At 38.9% G+C, this 21901-nt stretch overlaps 1 protein-coding gene across 8 annotated transcripts in view; it reads right to left on the bottom strand.

Annotated features, from left to right (window-relative positions):
* Nucleotides 1-21901, bottom strand: part of TJP1 (tight junction protein 1) — a 263988-nt gene that overhangs the window by 30427 nt on the left and 211660 nt on the right. For 6 of the 8 annotated variants that reach the window (XM_073882512.1, XM_073882513.1, XM_073882514.1 and 3 more), the window contains 12 exons: nt 20314-20464; nt 17714-17822; nt 16562-16781; nt 15913-16097; nt 15714-15809; nt 12374-12456; nt 11458-11668; nt 11051-11151; nt 7417-7767; nt 6845-7084; nt 5317-6189; nt 5067-5164 (listed from right to left, as the gene is read on the bottom strand). In XM_073882512.1, coding sequence (XP_073738613.1) covers nt 5067-5164; nt 5317-6189; nt 6845-7084; nt 7417-7767; nt 11051-11151; nt 11458-11668; nt 12374-12456; nt 15714-15809; nt 15913-16097; nt 16562-16781; nt 17714-17822; nt 20314-20464 — 2718 coding nt within the window. The remainder of the gene's footprint in view (nt 1-5066; nt 5165-5316; nt 6190-6844; nt 7085-7416; nt 7768-11050; nt 11152-11457; nt 11669-12373; nt 12457-15713; nt 15810-15912; nt 16098-16561; nt 16782-17713; nt 17823-20313; nt 20465-21901) is intronic. The other 2 variants (XM_073882517.1, XM_073882516.1) reach the window with 1 other exon arrangement.

Raw genomic sequence — 21901 nt, 5'->3', positions numbered from 1 at the left:
GAGATCTTGCCATTTGCAACGACGTGGATGGAACTGGAGGGTGTTATGCTGAGTGAAATAAGTCAATCAGAGAAAGACATGTAATATATGACCTCACTGATATGAGGAATTCTTAATCTCAGGAAACAACCTGAGGGTTGCTGGAGTCGTGGGGGGTGGGAGGGATGGGGTGGCTAGGTGATAGACATTGGGTAGGGTATGTGCTATGGTGAGTGCTGTGAATTGTGCAAGACTGTTGAATCACAGATCTGTACTTCTGAAACAATGCAAGATATGTTAAGAAAAAAGGAAAAGAAGAAGATAGCAGGAGGGGAAGAATGAAGGGGATTAAGTCGAGGGGGAGAGGAACCATGAGAGGATGGACTCTGAAAAACAAACTGAGGGTTCTAGAGGGGAGGGGGTGGGGGGATGGGTTAGCCTGGTGATGGGTATTAAAGAGGGCACGTTCTGCGTGGAGCACTGGGTGTTATGCACAAACAATGAATCATGGAACACTACATCAAAAACTAATGATGTAATGTATGGTGATTAACATAACAATAAAAAATTTAAAAAAAATAAAAGAATTAATAAGATCAATAAACCACTGGCCAGACTTACCCAAAGGAAAGAGAAAGGACCCAAATTAATAAAATTATGAATGAAAGGGAGAGATCACGACTAATACCAAGGAAAAAGAAACAATTATTAGAAATTATTATCAACAACTATATGCCAATAAACTGAGCAATCTGGGTGAAATGGAGGCCTTCCTGGAAACCTATAAGCTGCCAAGACTGAAACAGGAAGAAACTGACAACCTGAATAGGCCAATAACCAGTAACGAGATTGAAGCAGTCATCAAAAACCTCCCAAAAAACAGGAGTCCAGGGCCTGATGGATTCCCTGGGGAATTCTTCCAAACATTCAAAGAAGAAATAATACCTATTCTACTGACGCTGTTTCAAAAAATAGAAACAGAAGGAAAACTTCCAAACTCATATTCTATGAGGTCAGCTTTACCTTAATCCCCAAACCAGGCAAAGGCCCCATCAAAAAGGAGAATTTCAGACCAGTATCCCTGATGGATATGGATTCCAAAATCCTCAACAAAATCCTAGCTAATAGGATCCAACAATACATTAAAAGGATCATCCACCACGACCAAGTGGGATTTTTCCCGGGGATGCAAGGGTGGTTCAACATGCGCAAATCAATCAATGTGACAGAACACATTAATAAGAGGAGGGAGAAGAACCATATGGTCCTCTCAATTGATGCAGAAAAAGCATTTGACAAAATACATCCTTTCCTGTTTAAAACTCTTCAGAGCATAGGGACAGAGGAAACATTCCTCAAGTTCATAAAATCCATCGATGAAAAACCCAGAGCGAATATCATCCTCAATGGGGAAAAGCCGAGAGCCTTTCCCTTAAGATCAGGAACATGTCAAGGATGCCCACTCTCGCCACTACTGTTCAACATAGTAGTAGAAGTCCTAGCAACATCAATCAGACAACAAAAAGAAATAAAAGGTATTCAAATTGGCAAAGAAGTCGTCAAACTCTCTCTTTTCGCAGACAACATGATACTTTATGTAAAAAACCCAAAAGACTCCACCCCCAAATTACTAGAACTCATACAGCAATTCAATAATGTGGCAGGATACAAAATCAATGCACAGAAATCAGCTGCTTTCTTATACACTAACAACGCAACTGTAGAAAGAGAAATTAGAAAAACGATTCCATTTACAATAGCACCAAAAACCATAAGATACCTCGGAATAAACCCAACCAAAGAGGTAAAGGATCTATACTCTAGGAAGTACAGAACACTCATGAAAGAAACTGAAGAAGATACAAAAAGATGGAAAAATATTCCATGTTCATGGATCGGAAGAATAAACACTGTTAAAATGTCTATGCTACCCAAAGCAATCTATACCTTCAATGCCATCCCAATCAAAATTCCAATGACATTTTTCAAAGTGCTGGAAGAAACAATCCTAAAATTTGTATGGAATCAGAAAAGACCCTGAATCGCCAAGGAAAGGTTGAAAAAGAAAAAGCTGGGGGCATCACGTTGCCCGATTTCAAGCTATATTACAAAGCTGTGATCACCAAGACAGCATGGTACTGGCACAAAAACAGACATATAGACCAATGGAACAGGATAGAGAACCCAGATATGGACCCTCAACTCTATGGTCAAATTATCTTAGACAAAGCAGGAAAAAACATGCAATGGAAAAAAGACAGTCTCTTCAATAAATGGTGCTGCGAAAATTGGACAGCCACATGCAGAAGAATGAAACTCGACCATTCTCTAACACCATTCACAAAGATAACCTCAAAGTGGATGAAAGACCTCAATGTGACACAGGAATCCATCCAAATCCTAGAGGAGAACATAGGCAGTAACCTCTTTGACATCGCCCACAGCAACTTCTTTCAAGATACATCTCCAAAAGCTAGTGTAACAAAAGCAAAAATGAACTTTTGGGACTTCATCAAGATAAAAAGCTTCTTCACAGGGGCGCCTGGGTGGCTCAGTCGGTTGAGCGTCCGACTTGATTCTGGCTCGGGTCGTGGTCCTGGAGTCCTAGGATCGAGCCCCGCGTGGGGCTCCCTGCTCGGCGGGGAGTCTGCTTCTCTGTCTCCCTCTACTCCTCCCCTGCGCGTGCTTGCTCTCTCTCTCTCTCTTGCTCATTCTCTCTCAAATAAATACAATCTTGAAAAAAATAAAAAAATAACTTTAAAAGAAAAAAAAAAGCTTCTGCACAGCAAAGGAAACAATCAACAAAACAAAGAGGCAAACCACAGATTGAGAGAAGATATTTGCAAATGACACTACAGATAAAGGGCTGGTATCCAAGATCTATAAAGAACTTCTCAAACTCAACACCCAAAAAGCAAATAATCAAGTCAAAAAGTGGGCAGAAGATATGAAAAGACTTCTCTGAAGAAGACATACAAATGGCTAACAAGACACATGAAAAAATGTTCATCATCATTAGCCATCAGGGAAATTCAAATCAAAACCACATTGAGATACCACCTTACACCAGTTAGAATGGCAAAAATGGACAGCGAAAGAAACAACAAATGTTGGAGAGGTTGTGGAGAAAGGGGAACCCTCTTACACTGTTGGTGGGAATGCAAGTTGGTACAGCCACTTTGGAAAACAGTGTGGAGGTTCCTCAAAAATTTAAAAACAGAGCTACCCTATGACCCGGCAATTGCACTCTTGGGTATTTACCCCAAAGACACAGATGTAGTGAAAGGAAGGGGCATATGCACCCCAGTGTTCACAGCGGCAATGTCCGCAATAGCCAAACTGTGGAAAGAGCCGAGATGCCCTTCAACAGATGAATGGATAAAGAAGATGTGGTCCAGGGTGCCTGGGTGGCTCAGTTGGTTAAGCGACTGCCTTCGGCTCAGGTCATGATCCTGGAGTCCCAGGATCGAGTCCCGCATCGGGCTCCCTGCTCAGCAAGGAGTCTGCTTCTCCCTCTGACCCTCTTCCCTCTCGTGCTCTCTATCTCTCATTCTCTCTCTCTCAAATAAATAAATAAAATCTTTAAAAAAAAAAAAAAAAAAGAAGATGTGGTCCATATATACAATGGAATATTATTCAGCCATCAGAAAGGATGAATACCCAACTTTTACACCAACATGGATGGGACTGGAGGAGATAATGCTAAGTGAAATAAGTCAAGCAGAGAAAGTCAATTATCACATGGTTTCACTTATTTGTGGAACATAAGGAATAGCAGGGAGGACATTAGGAGAAGGAAGGGAAAAATGAAGAGGGGGAAGTCGGAGGGAGAGACTATGGGCTCTGAGAAACAAACAGGGTTTTAGAGGGGAGGGGGGTGGGGGGAGTGGTTAGCCCGGTGATGGGTATTAAGGAGGGCACGTACGCATGGAGCACTGGGTGTTATACGAAAACAATGGATCGTGGATCACCACATCAAAAACTAATGATGTAATGTATGGTGACTAACATAACATAATAAAATTTAAAAAAGAAAAAAAAAAGAACACATACTTTAGCCTATAGTTGGGCAAAATCATCTAACACAAAGCCTGTTTTATAATAAAGTGGTATCTCATGTAATCCATTGAATACTATACTGAAAATGAAAAACAGAATTGTTATGTATGCTCATTGTTACGTATGCTCTGCCTAGTGAACTTTAGAAACTTTGCCTCAAAAATAGATAAATAGGTTTCACACCAAAAAGGGGGCTAAACTTTCAATAATTACGTTTATCTTATGTAAAATAGCTCACTTGCTAAAGATACTGGCTAAAGGAGACCCCGCAGTTTACATTTTCATGAAAAGCACTAGAGATCATTAAGAGGAAAATCTGTATGTTGGATAGTAGTTCCTGTTTATTACAAGCCATGAGTTAGGCAGAAAAACATACTGTATTCAAACCCAGTCTGTCCCTTACTTGCAGAGTGACAAGGACCCTGCTAAGAGAGCTGCTGGCCAGGCTTCTCTCCCGACTCCACCAAGTCCTATAAGCTACTCAACGGCTCTCCGCCTCAGTGCCTCTCTCTAAAATGGGGGAAAGGACTGTCTACCCGCACTGCACTGAGTGTACAGAGCAATGGCAAGCATATGGCACCTGCTCACTAAATGATTAATTTTTATTTTAGCCAAACTGAGTCTGTTTCTTTACCCCTAGAAACTTTTAAGGGCTAGCTCCAGCAACGAAACCCCAGTCTGTGCTCAGATTAGAGTTCACGTGTCTAAAAACACTTCTAAAACTAAAGAACGTAATACAAATGAAGGGCTTTAACATTTTTAATCACTTGCTAGAAAAGTATCTTTTTGAAAGACTTGATTACTAAAGGCATACCAAGGATCTGTTACAGAAGACATAATCGAGACCTTTATTTTTCTTTCTAGGGCCACCGTCTTAATCAGAAAGGCTGGTAGTTTTCATTTAAGGACAAACAAGATCCCCTTCCTTTTCCTTCTTCTCCACTAACACAGTAAGAGGCTCCCTCACTGACTGAAAGGGTCAGATTCCTGGTCAGTTCCATGCCACAAACACCACAACACATACCCACCTGTACAGTGTTTTGTCATGTTCACTGAACTGATTCTGAGGAGTGGCTTTCGGACCAATGATGGGAGCACCTGGAGGTTTAGATGCTACCTCTGGAGGCTGCAAAACAGAATAAAAACATGCCCCAAGAAAGATAATTACAAAAGAGCTTCATTTAAGCAGGGGAGGGGGAGCTAGGAAGCATTCCAAACTGCTCCTTCGCTGAATGCGCCCACGCAGCCAAGGCAGGAAAGGCATGGTTACATGCTTACCTTAAAACCAGCAGTGTGGTTTTCATCCTTCTTGCTCTCCAATGATGCAGATCTTTTGTTTTCAAACATTTTAACTCTAGTGAGCACAGACTGGGGTTTCATTGCTGGATCTTCCTCCTCTTCAGTCAGAGTTGGGGGTGGAGGCAGTGGTTTGGTATTTGAAGGCAGAACTTCTGGCTTGTGTTGAGATGCGGGTATTAGAGGAGGGACAACTGCAGCACCATGGAGAGGCTCATAGGGGCCTGCTTTAGAGGTAAATCCTTGTGATGGTACTTGCTCATAACTTCGTGGGTACTGGTCAAAATACTGTTTGGGTTCAGATGCCTTCGGGCCTGCTGAAGAATAGGACTGTGCTTCTGGTCTGTATCTATTATGCACGTCATATCCAGGAGTTGGTTGCTCTTCATGTCGTAGGGTGGAGGTTCTGGGTGGCTGGTCATAGCGTGGTCTGCCGTCATAGGACAGAGTGGCCGGCTCTTCAAAACGTGGGTAATAGCCTCGTTCTGAGGACTCTTCAGGATGTTGTCTGGAGTCAAGGTCCCGAGGGTGCTGATTATCAAAAGAAGGCCGAGGCTGGTAGGGCTGTTTGTCATCATAATATGACCACTGCTCCTCGTACGTAGGAATGCGCTCTTCGTAGCAGAGACGATGATCGTAGTTTCGAGAACGCTGGTCTGTGTAGCTTGAGGAGTCGTATCTGTATGTGGGCTGCTCGAGGTCTCTGCTGGCTTGTTTCTCTACATATGGGGGTTGGGATTCGTAGCTCAGATTAGGGTCCTTGTCTGGCCTCTGCCCTGGGTGACCAGCAGGTGGCTGTTTCAAAACATGATTCTGTCTCATCATTTCCTCAGGATAGGGATCTTTTCTATACACCTGTATAAAAAATTCATGTGTAAGTACAAAGGCTTGTTTTCAAGTCTAGTCTACCTTAAGAGACGAAAATATAATTATATTATATATGAAAATGGTATGTTCTACCACTTATTACACCAAGACAAGAAAGAGATTAGTGAGAAAGCTAGTTTAAGTGAAAGCTCAAAATTTATAATGCAGGAAGGGGGGCTTTTATGTTTTAGCATGTTCTAAATGAAAAGTGAGTTAAAGATAATTAATTATTAAATTTAGCAGAAAATTAATACACTGAACTACTGATTCCACTTGATTTGGACATCAAAAATAAAAATCATAAAGAAAATTTATGGACACCATAATTTACAAAACACGAAAATGCTTATGATGAGTCACAACTACATATCATAAGGAATTCTAAAATACTGAAAGCCAAAAAATAAAAATAATAAAAACATAAGCACAAATACCAATTAAAAGGCCTGTTTTCAAATTATCAGTATACCACCGGAAGCCATGCAAACTATGAAACTGAAATGACTCGTATTGATTCGAAAGCACTATGGTGTGTAAGCCCACAGTAGAAAAGCAAAAGGAACACTTAAAGGGCAAAGCAAAAATGACCGTGTGCTAGACCGATGGAGAGCGGCAGATGAGGGCAACACTGCAGCACAGGTACCTTTGCTGGGTCTACATGCGACGGCAATGATGGCTCTTGATCTCTTAGCATTATGTGAGCTGCCTCAGTACTTGGTGTTCTTAAAGAATCAGCTTGTGGTGAGTAAGATGTGGAAGGAACTGGGGTGGGCCCCTCCAGTCTGACATTAGTTAAAGGTACATTATGGTTAACAGCAGAGGTTGATGATGCTGGGTTTGTTTCAGGCGAAAGGTAAGGGACTGGAGATGAGGCTTCTGCTTTCTGCGAAGTGTTTAAAATATTTTAAATATAGTGTTTTTGTTTACTGCTAACTTCCCACTTCCATTTATAGGGGTTGGTAGACATACATTTTAAGTGTGCTGAATAACAAAACTATGACCTCACATCCTCAATTAAAAAAAAGAAATTCAGTATACTGCTGTGTAAGACGAACACACAAAGTTTAGAATTAAGTCCTTGGTATTCTCAAATCGAAAATAAAGATGAATTCTTAATCCAAAGAAAGGACAAAATATATTCTTCAACTCAATCACCACATTCTAAAATTTAATAATGCACCTCTAACTAAAAAACGTTGAATGCTTGCTGCTTACCTGTTGAGAGGCTGTTTTAAATCCAGGGGAGTCTATTCTATGAACTGGTTGTGGCTGCGCTTGTGGTGAATAAGGAGGATATGTTTGGTTTTCATGATGCATTCCAGAGGAGTCCTCTCTTACAGGCTCAGAGGACCGTGTAATGGCAGACTCCGGTGGAGTCCCAACCTCATCATTAAGAGTTTCATCTAGTTCTTGATCAGTGTAGGCCCCGCCTTCTGTATCTGTGTCTTCATAGTCAGAAGTGTGTCTACTGTCCGTGCTATACATTGAGTATTCACTACCTGGGGCTGACAGGTAGGACAGACGATCATCATGCAAATCAAGGTCATCACTTGTAGCACCATCCGCCTGGGTCAAATAAAAGTAAATTAAAAATTTTATTCAGTAGTTCTTTAAGAGATGGCCTTTATTTTACAAGGGAGATTGAAAAGGATATTTTTCTTTGGAGAAATCACATCTATTTCTCGAAAATTCTGGCGAGGAAAGGTCAAGAAGATTGTACAAGCGCACATGCAGACACACAGAGCACCCTTTGGGATCAGAAGGGCTTGGAAGAATGAAATGTGGGCTGCTCGGCCACAGCAGAGCTGGACTCTGAGGCTCAGCCCCAGAAGTCAATGAAGGAACCCTGACACCGCTCAGGTTTATAAAACCTAATCAGTCACTAGTTTATCAGCCCAAAGCAAGGTGAAGAGTGAGAATGCTACCAAACCAAACTCACAGAAACAAGGACACACTGACAGAACAGCGCATTTAAGAGTTAACTATGAAAATAAATGCCATAATTCGAGTAAGAGCTTACATATGTTTTTATATATATATATACACATACATACATACATATTATATATATATATATATATAAAGAAAACTACTTTTAAAAACGTTGTATTTGGTCAAGTTTTTGTAAAACACAATGGAAAAGCATCATCACCTAAGTGCCAGTTGCCTCATTATATTAAGAATTATTGTCTTTATTATTTTTCACAGATGTAGTATCCAATGGATGGTGAGGGAGAAATGCCATTATGTTTCTCTTTTGTATGTAATTAAGATCTGAGGTGGTTTTTATTAGTCTACATTATCTTCTGAGAAGACCAGAAAGAAAATGAGAAGCATTTGAGGGAAAGGAATCTAAAGAGTTGCATCAACAGGCTGTCATCAGATACCAGTTTGAAAACCAGTACCTGGATTAATTAGCACAGTCCCTGAAGATCTTGCCTGGACACTGTGCCCAGCTGGGTAGGAGAGCTGAAGGACCTGGAATCCAGAATTCAGACAATCCTTCTTCCATTTTAAGCATAGACTGAAGGACAAACATAAGGCTTGGGCCGCCTGAATGGAACATTCCACACAGTCTCATGCCTGGCTCCCTTAACAGCCTGAACCTGAGTACTGCCCTCCAGATAAGAAAGACTAGGGTATGTGAGGTGTCCCAGGGGCTCTGGTTTTCAACAGAGTACCTCTTGGGCTCAGGAAGTGAGCATTCCAGGGCTCTGCTCTATGTTACAGCAGAGTCTCTCCCATCGAAATCTCAATGGCCTCTCAACTCTATAATGGCTGCTGCAGAAGAGAAGTCTTTTTGCTACCTACTCTAACCTTTAACTCACCAGGGTTCTGGAAGACTATAACCCAGCAGCCAGCCAGGGAAATATTTAAGTCCTTGGAGAAGAATTAACTTGGAACTCACCAATCCACCTAGCCTTTGCAGTGGTATGAAATGCACAAGTGAGCAAGAACCATGGGTTGCGCTGACCAAGAAATGACATATGCCTACATGTTAAGAAAGTCTCAGGATGACTTTTCTTGGTTTAGTAAGGAACACATAAGACTGTGTCAGATCTTGCAAAAAAGAACTCTTTCCAGCAATTAGACCAGAGGAGTTTGCTCAGGCAAGTCAATGTGAAATGAAGTGGTTTTGGTTTAAGAATCTATTACAAAATATACTCGACTAGAAGGGGCAGGAGATCTATGAAGCTTGATTTAAATTCTAACAACCTATTCTGATTTACAAAATGCATCAATCTATTCTAATAATAAATGATCTGTTTTTTCCTCACATAAGTTAGGGGAGTTGGACCTGTATTTTAAAATCCAAGCAAAGACAGGAAGCACACAATAATATCACGAAAAGAAATCATAGAAAATTAAGATTTGTTGATAAAAAAAAAAAACCCTCAGGTAGGCAGATACTATACGTTGTGCATTTATAAACTAATTTCATTTCGGGAATCACCAATGCAAGCTATTAACCATTCTACCTGACAAAGGCTGCTAACAGAATTGTGTTTTTACAGATGAGTATGGAGAGGACTGTAATCCTTTGTATCAAATGCCATATGAGTGAAAATTAGTAATAGTGTGTTTCTGTAAAGTGATGCAGTGGTTTTTTCTACCTCGATTTGTCTGTCAAGTGTCCCAGCTGATACGCCAGTTATTCAAAGTGGTCTGATGATCTCATATGCATAGTCCATCCCCTAAAGTGGTACTGAGGAGAAAAACCACGATTCTGACACATTAATACAGGTGGGAAGAGCAGACCAGACACGACCTCTAGATGTAAACATTTTAACATCAATTCTTGCAGAGGTTGTGTTTTCTGGATAAAGGGCACAGTGGTCCTAAGCATGCAGCATGCACTGCTAGAGCATCTGTAGCCATAGCCAGGCAGAGGAAAGTAGGGGCCATGCAGGGGCCAAACACAACAAAAACCAAGCCAACAAGGAAATATTAAAACAAAACAAAACAAGAGATATTCTCAATCTTCTCTAGCAACCAAAACTTATTAATATTGTACTGAAGGAAAAACATATTAAAAACAGAAGTTTCTTTCAGCTGTATTAACTTGCCCAATAAAATGAACAGACCTTTCCCATCAAAGACTGCTATAAGACCAGAAAGACTGACAGAAAGTAGTTATTTTAAAGGTGGCCATTTGAATGTGTATGAAAATCAAAATTTGTATCTAAAAAGGACGTATTGCTCTGTTCAGGATCTAGTATGCCGTAACAATATGAACAGGTACTAAGTGGAAAAAAAAATTCCCTAGGTAAACAAAGTAATAAAATAGGTTCTTTACTTACAACTTCTCAAAGCCTTTCCTATGCTGGTGGATACAGTGCTGCCCCTCACTGTGCTGTCCGCCCCTCCCAGGGGGCTATGGCTACAGTATTTCCCACCCATTACCTGCCATTAAGAGTTCCTTTTTCCTCCAGACCAAGTCCTGAATCTCATGTGCAGAGGAGAGCACTTTGGAGAACATGGACCCAGCCACCCAGCCCACTCAACTCTCCTCACTTTCAGAGAAGGAAAAAAAAATGAAGCCAGGTTCTAAAAGTCATTGCTCAGACAGGGGCAGAGCCAGAACTCTTGCTCTTTTAGTTAGCATTTGAGAGCTCTCTGAAAGAGCACCACTGAAGTGGTAATTCAATAGGTGGGGAAATTTCAGAACCTTTTACTATCAAAAACAACTTTCATGACCCCTACATACAAATTATAAAAACTTAAAAGCAAACTCTCCCCAAATTACTCTAATGTACTGATCTAATAAGAAGACAATGGTAACTCTCAAAGCCATCTCTGATTAGTCATATCATCTACTGTAAGGGTTAAGTAACAGGAAGTTTCTTACCTTTCCCTCAGAAACCCATACCAACTGGTTCTGTTGTTGTTGAATTGCTTCTTTCAATGCACCATACCAACCATCATTCATTGAGTTTAGGTTAATTGTAGCTAAAAATAAATGAACAACATTGTTTTACAATTAGAACACTGTCAAAAGCCAGAATTCATTCAACCTGAATGCATCAGCTCAATCATCATTTCTTAGTTATTTGAAGGAAAATGTTTGAGGACACACACCTTTGAAATTTCTATTTTGGCAGTGTACATTTTGACTCAAACAGCAGCTGTTAACATAACAAAGTTTTCCAAGGCAAAGGTTATATATAGCTTTTAGCATTTGAACAACACAATACTTTTGTTTACATATTGTTGCCTAGATATTTTAAATTACATGAACGCCTTTAATATACTCACTTGTAAAAAGATGGTGATTATTTTTACGAAGTTTATGAGACCGTTCATATAATTTCCTGGCACTTTTCCGAGATTCTGGACATAACCTCATCCTCATAGTTTTCACACCTTGCTTAGAATCAGGGTTAAGGAATACTACAATTGGATACCACTGGGCATAATTGAGACGATCAACTGCATTTGGTGTTACATCTAATAAAGCATGTTTGTCCTGGAGGCACACACACACACACACAAAAACAAACAAGGACACAAGATACTGTTAATTAAGAATCATCACCTTCAAAAAAAAGTCACAGCCTATGGGTGATGGACATTAGGGAGGGTATGTGCTATAGTGAGCACTGTTTAAGACTGATGAATCACAGATCTATACCCCTGAAACAAATGATACATTATATGTTACTAAAAAAAATAAATAAGAAAAAAAAAAAAAAGTCCTTTGAAAGGGGGCAGCCTAGACTACATTCCAATGGTAATGGACCTTTAATCGGGCTCCAAAATGTCTCAAGAGTATGTCAGAAAAATTTGTAATCAGAATTCAATACAATTTCTGGCCCAATTTTTTAAAAAAAACTTCATCAGCTCACTTTAAGATAGCCCCAATACTTGCAAGTTGACAGTATTATCTGTGTTCTGTAAAGTGAAAAAGAGTGTACGAATTTAATGTTCCTGACGTGATCTTATAAAGTAACAATATATTCCCTATGCATATAAATATCTTTTGAAGCATGCAATACTGTTTCATTGAAAGTTATTGGAATGCCCTTCAGTAGGGGCTTAATCTTCTTATGGTAGACCAGTAATACTTTTAGAAAAGCTACTTTACTACTTCCAAATTAACTAAACTCCATCCCACTCCAAAATACAACATTCACAGATTATAATGAAATAGGTCAATTTTTTAATAACGTACCTGATCTATTATTTGCTTTATTGTATGAAGGCGAATAATGCCAGAGCTACGTTGGTCAGTTCCAGCATCTCGTGGTTCACTTTCTATTCATGACATCAGAGGACAAAAACAAAACATCAAATGTGCATTGGTTAGACCAGTTTCTCAACTACTGGGCTCTTCCACAGGCTGGGCTCTGTAATACTTAGTTATAGGGGCTGTCCTGGGCACTAGGGCCTGTTCAGCAGCATTTCTGGCCACCTCCTGCTACATGCCTCCCGTCCACATTATGAACAATAAAAATGTCTCCAGGAGTGGCCAGTATCCTAGTGAGGCAGAACTGCCCCTGGCTGAGTACCACTGGGTTAGATTAACACTTCCCAACAATTCTGGGATTAGAGAAGGCAAGTAAGGCACTTGCTTCAGGAGCAATATTCAATGGGGTGCCAAAAAACCTCAGCAATCAAGTACTACTTTGCTGCAATATGTTTGAAAGATCAAAATTAATAATCTACAATAATCAGTAAGTGAAATGAGTAAAAATTATTTAAGACTGTCACTTGGTCAAGAAAAATTGTCAAACATGGCAATTCTTTCAATTGAAAATGAGATTTTAAAAAGTAAATTTAGGGGCGCCTGGGTGGCTCAGTCGTTAAGCGTCTGCCTTCGGCTCAGGTCATGATCCCACATCAGGCTCCCTGCTCCACGGGAAGCCTGCTTCTCCCTTTCCCACTCCCCCTTCTTGTGTTCCCTCTCTCGCTGTGCCTCTCACTTGTCAAATAAATAAATAAAATCTTAAAAAAAAAAGGTAAATTTAAAAATAATATTGATTAGCTTGCTTCCATTAAAGGAAAATAAAATTATCAATTCTATTTTGGTATAAATAAAATATTTAAACTTGAAATAATGTGAGTTTTAATACACGTTTACGTTTTCCAAAAATTTTTTATGTTCTGGAAAAAGACATTAAAAAAGATGTAAAAATATGTATGTATGGACACTTTTTTTCCTTTTGCCTAACGCTCTAGAATGGGTTGGTGTGGCACTATTTCCAAATGTCTTACACACTGTTAACATGCAGAGAAAATGACATTATTTGTACGGCCAAGAGAGATAAACTTAGGGGGCCTCTTCTGGGTGGCGCCCCATCCAGTCACTGGAGGCTGATGGAATCAATACCTGGGCAGGTCCACAACCCATCAGCAACAATGCTGTAGCAGACTGGCTGGGGAGTTCTGGGTTAGAGGCCTTTTTGGAACCTGGGAGCAGAGAAGGCTGTTAATTTGTAACTGAGACAGCCTGTGGTTTCACACTGGCAACCTGTCCCTCCCTACTGGTGTATAAAATGCCAAGTGCAGCTTGAGCCAGTTACTAACCAAAAATCTCAGAGGCCCAATTTACACGAAGTTCTCCACTAAAAAGGTACAGCAATGCTTGTGACTCTGGTCACAAGGAAAGCTTGAAAGGCAAAGAGGAGCTCTGGAGTTTCAGATCAGACAAAATCAGAGATTTGGAAGGACAAAGGTCACACTGAAGGACAAGCTGAATGACTCCAGAGAATGAGACTATCATTAAGATAAAGCTCCATGAGCAAACAGGGCAAAATTTCAAATCTGGTGAACAGAGAATTAAACAGAGAGATCAACTGCGAGTTTTGGTTGGAGAAAATGCTACTAACTCTTTAACAAAAAAGACTCTCATTGGACTTGAGAGGATACATAACTAAGCTACCTGAATCCTTTTTAAGAGCCTGGCTGAAGTATAGAATAAACTCAATTAAAGCAATCAATTACTCCCTCACACAGAGCTTTACAAGTCTTCACACTTACTTTTCCTAAATTTAAAAATGCTAAGTTTGGTTATGGGTGGGGTCATCACCAACTTCTTTAGGCCAAATGTTACCTATAAAACGATGACCCAAAAAAACCTCTTCTGAAAAAACTAACAAACTGAATGGGGAATCAGAAATAAACTTCCTAAACTTGCTCAAATTTTACTATCATTTGTCTGCAAATCTTCTCGGTTTCATAAAATAAATACCCTCGTTCAACTTTGCCAACAACCCAAGTGAAAAGCAATATAATAAAAAAAAGGCAATGCTCTGATTCTTTAAAAGTGTTAATGAGGGTCTCATCTAGTGACAGTAAGAATGACAACTACAAATGTAGGCACAACCCTTTGGAAGGCAACAGCGATCATACACAGCAGTAACCAGAAAATGCTCATGTTCCGTAGCTTATTCCTGCCTGTACTTGGGAATTCTAAGAAAATTATCATAAATATGGGAAAAGCTATATTCCTGAGGAATTAAATCCTTTGGGAAACAAAGCAGAGCAGAAACAAGCAAGTAAAACAGGGACAGATTTCTGCATCCTTTATAAAAGTAAAATATAAAACTGAAACCAACTGTGTATAAACAACAGAAGACTAATCAACTGAAATTTGGTTGCAGAATGGATAATAAAAAAAAATAAGGTATTATCTATTAAAAAGGAAAAGAGAATAAATAAAGTTCCACACAAAAGTTTGCTTACAAACAATAGTAGGGTGGAAGAAAATACAATAGGATAAAATTTAGGATGATGATGATATATGTCAAGATTAATTTTCTAAGCTTTCCAAATAGTATTTCTATAATTAGAGGAAAAAAACAATTTAAGTTTTTATATATAGCTTACAGCAAGCCAAAGTGGTCATAACTAAGTCTGTACATTTAAAGTACCACAATAGCTAAACTAGTTAAATACTAAAAGAATCTGTAAGCAAAATCTGCTAGGCATTTAAAGCACTATATCTTCAATATTTATATTTGACACTAACTTATTAAAAATGCCTACAATAATAAATGATGGCATGAACCATGCTCTTATTGCTCTTTTTATATACTTGTCTCTGTTAGCTCAATGACCGAAAGCACTGGACTGAAGCCAGGAAGGGTTGGGTTCAAAGTTGAGTTTTGTCACTCATTAGCCGGGTGTCATCAGGAAAGTTTATAAAGAGGCTGGCTGGTGATGGCCCCCACCACCCTAGGACTTAAGCTGCTCAACTTCAGAATGGATACGCAAATTAGTATTTACCCCATGGTGATACTGTCAGGATTTATTACGCAAGACTGTGTACAATTTTCATATGACACCCAGAGCTTCATAAATGGTGATTCTTTTTATTATTAAAGGGAATTAAGAAAACAAGGACAATCACTCAAATTTCCCTCCAAGTTAAACAAACTAGGTAAACTGCAAATTTTCACTTACAGAAAGTTTTATTTCTATTAAGGGAATGGATCAGACCCATCCTTTACAGGAGTACCAAATAAGGTAATACCCTCAACCTCATCTAAGTCCGTCTTAAAGCCACTTACTTGCAATTTGATAAATATCTGGTTCCTCTCTTGCCAGTTTTTCTCTGGCAACATCAGCTATAGGTCCAAAGATAGTCACAGGCCTCAGAAACCCAGCTGGGGAGAAATTCAAAGAAAAAATAACACAGTTTATATTTTTTCTTTCTTAAGCACATTGACATTAAATGGTATTAAGGTTAATCTATAAAAAATAAACTACCTTCTCGAAGAACAACTCGTTCATAGGCTGGAAACTTTGTTTGAACTGGCTGAGCTGACAAATCCTCTCTGCTCTTTCGAAGATTTCTCTTGGAACTGCGAAGACCCCGGAATCTCCAGAAGTCAGCACGGTCTCCCCCAGCTGTTTTCGGAAGTGTGTACTGTACACTGGCTAACTGCTCAGCCCTGGCCAAGATAGAATACAGACAGATGGATAAATATATTAAAAAAAAAAAACAAAATGGAAAAAGATCCATAGATGAAACAAAATGTCAAAATACTGGACAGAACTTTACATGCAGTTTAAATCTTAATGGCTAAACTAAGATAAAGAAGTTTTGGGGCATCTGGGGGGCTCAGTGGGTTAAGCATCTGACTCTTGATCTCAGTTCAGGTCTTGATCTCAGGGTCGTGAGTTCAAGCCCCACATTGGTCTCCACATTGAGCATGGAGCCTACTTAAAATAAATAAAGAAGTAACAAAAAAAAAAAATAAATAAAATGAGTTTGTACAACTAAGTCAGTCATACATAGATAGAGTGAATACAATGAAAACTAACTCTTTACATTGCCAATATTTCCCAATGGGATTCAAGTCTTCCATCATCATTTACTTAACTTATTCTATGAGAAGTATCCAAACATTCATACCTGTTCTTATTAGGGATGATGCCTCGTTCTACTTCTTTATGATTTTTGCCAATTCGAATAGCGAGCCAAGAGCCTAGTTTCCCATTGTACAAGGTATCCACAACACGAAACACTTCTCCTTTGTTAAAACTAAGTCCATAGGGAGATTCCTTTTCATATTCAAAATGGGTTCTAATATAGAAAGAATCTCCTACATCTGATTCTACGATGCGACGATAAACTAAAAGGAATCAAAACAAAAACATTATCAATAGCTAGTAAGATAAGAAATTACTCTGAATAGATAATGTGAAGATGCTGTAATAACAAAACCAGCAGCATTCACAACATATGTTGGATCCTTCCCCTGTGTGAGGTACCACATTAGGCATTCTATTTCATGTACAGCACCATTACCTCATGAAATAGGAATGCTTAGCACCTCCATTTTGCAGATGAGGAAAGTAATGCAGAAAAAGATCAAGCAACTTGTCCAAAACCACACATAGTGCTATTTATATCATCTAACTTAATTTTGTTGCAAATATTACAAATATTCCCGTTTTTCCTAAATAAGTGGTTCTCAAATGAAGGTAATTTTTCTCCCCCAGGGGATACTTCGCAATATCTGGAGACATTTTTGATTGGGTATGTGTGCTACTGGCATCTAGTGGATAGAGACCAGGGATATTTCTAAGCAACCTACAATGCATGGGTCAGCTCCTACAAAAAAGAATTATTTGGCCCAAAATGACAATTAGTGCTGAGGTTGAGAAACCCTGTTCTAACTGAAAAGTGTAGCTGCCTAATCAAAGAAAATGAGGCATTCTCTTTACTTAATGCTAACAAAAATGTATTGCTTAGACAACATTAGTAAAAAATTTGGAAGCTAACTGTATACTTTTGTATGTTCTGATGGCTAATAAACAACTAGGATTTTTCTATGCCTTGTGAACGGCTAGATGGATAGCCTTCTACTTAAACTAGAATGTCATAAAGATTGGTCCTATAATCGTGTTTTCTGAGCATAGTGTAAGACTGTGCCTCTAAGTGACTTAAACTCTGACATTAACAAATCCATTATCACTCAACTTTGATTTATTTAAAAATGGAAATTAAAATTTAAGTTCTCAGAATTCTACAGATTTTCTCCATTTTCTGACAGTATCTCACCATCTTTCTTCTTCTGAGCCAATATGGTCACTTCCTCTCCTTTAGGGAGGTCAAGTAGGAAAAGGACAGCTTCTTCTCTTATGATGTTTGTGAAATCTACATTGTTTACCTGTTAAAATATATTTCACAAATTACTCTTGGCCATATTTTAAGATTACGAAAGTACTTATCTACACAGAAAAAAAGATTCTCAGACTACCTAATTTGGAAATATCACAGCTTTCAGAGGGAAAAAACTGACTTTCCTTTGGAGAAAAATAATATAATTTAAATTATGTAGAAACCAAGTAAAATGAGTAAAGGTGTAAATTCATTTAAAGAGTGGCCACAATGCATCCTGGCATTAATGGTCATCTACTGCAAAATCTAACCAATTTAGACCAAAAAGACAACTCCTTATTCCAAATATTTATTATAAACTCTTTAGCTTTAGGTTTTGAAATTATAAATTCCATGAATGTAACTTAAAACTAATATAATGTTGTATACCAATATACCTCAACAAAAAAAGATTTTAATTCTGTGAATTTAGTAATAGAGTCTTACTTTTTACTAGTCTCTGAAAAAGAAGTCAGAAGGAAATAAGATAAAAAGAAACAGGGTATGCATTGTCCCAACTCTGTAAGAGCATCTGTATGATGTAGGCTCAACGTCTGCAAAGTCAGTATGTACTTATATCAGAAGCTCTTAAGGACCAAAGGAAACTTATCAAAATGTTACTGGTGACTATATGCATGATCACAGGTAGATTTTCTTCTTTTTACCTTTTGAAAATTTTCCACATTAAAAAAAAATTAGCATGCACTACTTTTATGATATAAAACAAAAGCAAATTATTAAAGAAATAATTTTAAAATGTTGTACATAAGGGTGTCTGGCTGGCTCAGTTGGTAGAGCATGTGACTCTTGAGCTCAGGGTTGTGAGTTGGAGCCCCATGTTGGGGGTAGAGCCTACTTAAAAAGGAAAATAAGAGCTTTAAAAAAATAAAATAAAATGATATATGTATGCCCTGATTATTTCAAATAGGATATGAGGTGGTTAAGACATAGGTCTGTTTAATTTCTTTAGTATAGTGAACATCATTCTCCATGTTGTGTCTGAGTACAATGTAAATATCACCAGGAGGAATCAAAGTACAGTGTCACATGGAAGCCAGTAAGTCAAAGATGATAGCTTGACTTTCACAGGAAGTCTGAAGGGAAAGGACAGATGGTGGACAATGGCCACAGCAGCTGGCACAGTGGGGAGGGGCCTCAGGCAGAGCTCAAAGTGAAGATTCTGATGGTGGGCTGTTGACATGAGCCCTCAAAATCGAGATGGAGACCTGTAGCAAGAGAGAAGCAGGGAGCTGCTGACACTCTCCATGCTTTAGAAGAACCATTAAGGAAGACTGGAAAAGAATTTACAAGATTAAAAGAGCACCAGAATGACAGTGTTAGGGAATCCAAGGAAGAAAGCACTTCAAGAAAGATTACTTAAGACAGTCAAAACACTGCTAGGAAATAAAGGAAAACGAGGGCTGAGGGTGCCATTAGGTCGACGATGGCTTATGAAACTTCAGATTGAGTAATGGTTATGACGGAAGTCAGACGATAAAACTTCAGGACAGCGACAACTAAAAAGGAAGGAGGGTAGGGACTGATAACAATTTCAACAGCAAAAGGAGAGAAGTAAGCCAGTGGAGAATGAACAAAGAGCCAGAGGAGAGGGAAAGAGAAAAACATGAGCAAAGCAGCAAGGTTCTGATCTGGAGACTGAATCCAGGACAGGGGGCAGGAGGTAGCCAAACGCAGGAAGACCTGAACAGAGGTGGCAATGACAGTCTGCGCTGGAGAAGTGGTCCAAACAGGAACTCACATTTCATAGATAATGATCTTCTGGTTAAAACAGGACATAGTTTATCCGCCAAGAGATTTGGATGTTTTAAGGAGACAGATAAAGATGATACTATATGACTGGACAGCATCGCTTATGGCAAAGATAGAAAAACAACATCAAAAGAAAAGAAACCACACCTAAGCTGGGCTTTCTGACTCCTGTAACTGGTCCTGTCTCTTGTGGGGTATGAAGCTTCAGAGCCAAGGCAGCTGACACATTTGTCCAATGGACACCCCACTTCCTTACATGTGAGCCATCCCCAGGGTAAAGAAAGTCCCACAGAGCTATGTGGACTGCTGCAAGGACTGTTCCCTCTCCCATGGGAGAGGAACAACTGGTGGCAAGTTGTGGCCCATGCCAGTCCTGCCAGTCTGAATGTCTAGTTGAACTTAAAAAGACTACTTGGTAGATATTATAGGGATCTAAGACCTATTTTTTTTTTTTTGGTAGGTTCTACGAACATTAGAGATTAAAATGAAACCAGAGGATCACACTCTGTAGTAACACATACCACAGCAATAAACAAGAGCAAATGCAGAAATGGGAAGGGACAAGGCCAATACAACCAAGACCAGACAGATTCCTCATCTGAATGGTTATTTGGTTCAAGAGACTGTGACTTAAGATTACAACTGAATTATAATAATAGGTTTGCTGTATTTGATGTCTTCCTCTGAAGATCTAAGTACTTTCAAACCACGTCTCTGATATACTGACATACCCTGAGAATTTGATCACCCTCTTCTAAGCCTTCTTTGGCTGCAGGGCTATCTTCTAGAACACCAGCTACAAATATTCCAACATCATTTCCACCAGCCAGGCGCAGACCCACACTATCTCCTTTTCTGAATTTTACCAATTTCATGCTGGGCCTGTTAAAACAAATATTTTATTTGAAATGGTTAAAAGAAGCTTGAAAAAGTTACAGTAAACTGCTACAATGAAAACCACACTCAGAATGAAACAAAGGACCATCATCTCTGAAATTCCCCTCATACCACTAATTTACTGAATACAATTTAGTATTAGAATTCCAAATCAGCTTTACTGGCACTTTCTTTTATTCTCTGATTAAGAAGTTTTAAAATATCTGAATTTAATATGCAATTACGGTTTTACAACTAATTTATAAAACTACTTTATAAAAACAATGTTTTCCCAACTCTTAGTGTCTTGGACGCATGTGGGGCATTTGCAATGGTTAAAAACATCTTCCTTTTTTTCCATTCCAATTCATACCATATCATCTATACAGAATAACTGAGAAATTTTCTGAGAAAACAGAAACTGAGAAAAACAGAAAACTGTTTTTCAAAGGTAGAAACTGAGGCATAAATTGACAAATTTCCTAGTACCAGGGAATCAAAATGAATCTCCAAGCACTGTGATCGCCACATCCAAGAGATAGTGGTTTTTAAACTTGGCAGGTGGTGCACTCTGACACAGATCACTTACTCTGCAGTCCCTTTGAATTTTAAATAAGAAACTTATCATCCTTCAGCCTTTCTGGATTAGTCACATATTCAATCTCTGCCCTTTTCTTACTAGAGAGAGAATGGAAAAGGAACTAATGTATGCACATTCTTTTATAATCGGTGTAGTGCCAAAACCTTGTGATAGTCCTGAAATAAAAACTAAAGGATGTCTTAGAAGAATGGGTAGGGAGAAACGGTAATTACAAACTACGCTTTAAGGTAATTAATTACAAATTACATACATAATTACAAATTACCCATCTAGGTTTCTGTAACTCTCCCACTTTTCTAGTCAAAAAGACACACAATTCTATTACCTATTCTGACATGAAGTGCAGTTTCCTTTTAATTCACTAAGTAACAGTGAACAAATGATTAGAAGCCAATAGAAAGTAAAAAACACAAATCAAATAAATGAATAAATGAGTTGAGGAAAGGGGGGAGTCTAATTCTTTTAAAACAACTAAAGACCACCTTAAGCTTTTAGATCTTATAAGGTATTCACACGTGTCCCATTTCCTTACCTAGAACAAACATTTACTAGATGTAAACATCAGAGCCTGTAGGTTAAAGTCACTCATTGTCAGGGTTGGTGGCACCCTTGGTCCCTCCATGAAAGTACTGGCCAGTGTTACCATGGGCCATGTGAATTGCTTAGCTGTGATAGCGTCCACTTTTCCAGGTCCTCTACCAAACCAACTGTACAGAGAGCTTTTTTAAACACTTCCTCAAAGTCCTTGAGACTTCAGGTCCCTGGTAGTCCTTTTGTAACACGGACTGATCTAGTGTGCCTCAAAAAGTAAAAACTGTTGATTGTAGTCTGCATCCCTTAGT

The sequence above is a fragment of the Callorhinus ursinus genome, unplaced genomic scaffold (assembly GCF_003265705.2).
Source record: "Callorhinus ursinus isolate GAN/ISIS: 27379988/994484 unplaced genomic scaffold, GSC_fseal_2.0 scaffold47, whole genome shotgun sequence".
In the NCBI taxonomy this organism is placed as follows: Eukaryota; Metazoa; Chordata; class Mammalia; order Carnivora; family Otariidae; genus Callorhinus; species Callorhinus ursinus.
This window is presented reverse-complemented; position numbering and strand designations above follow the sequence as displayed.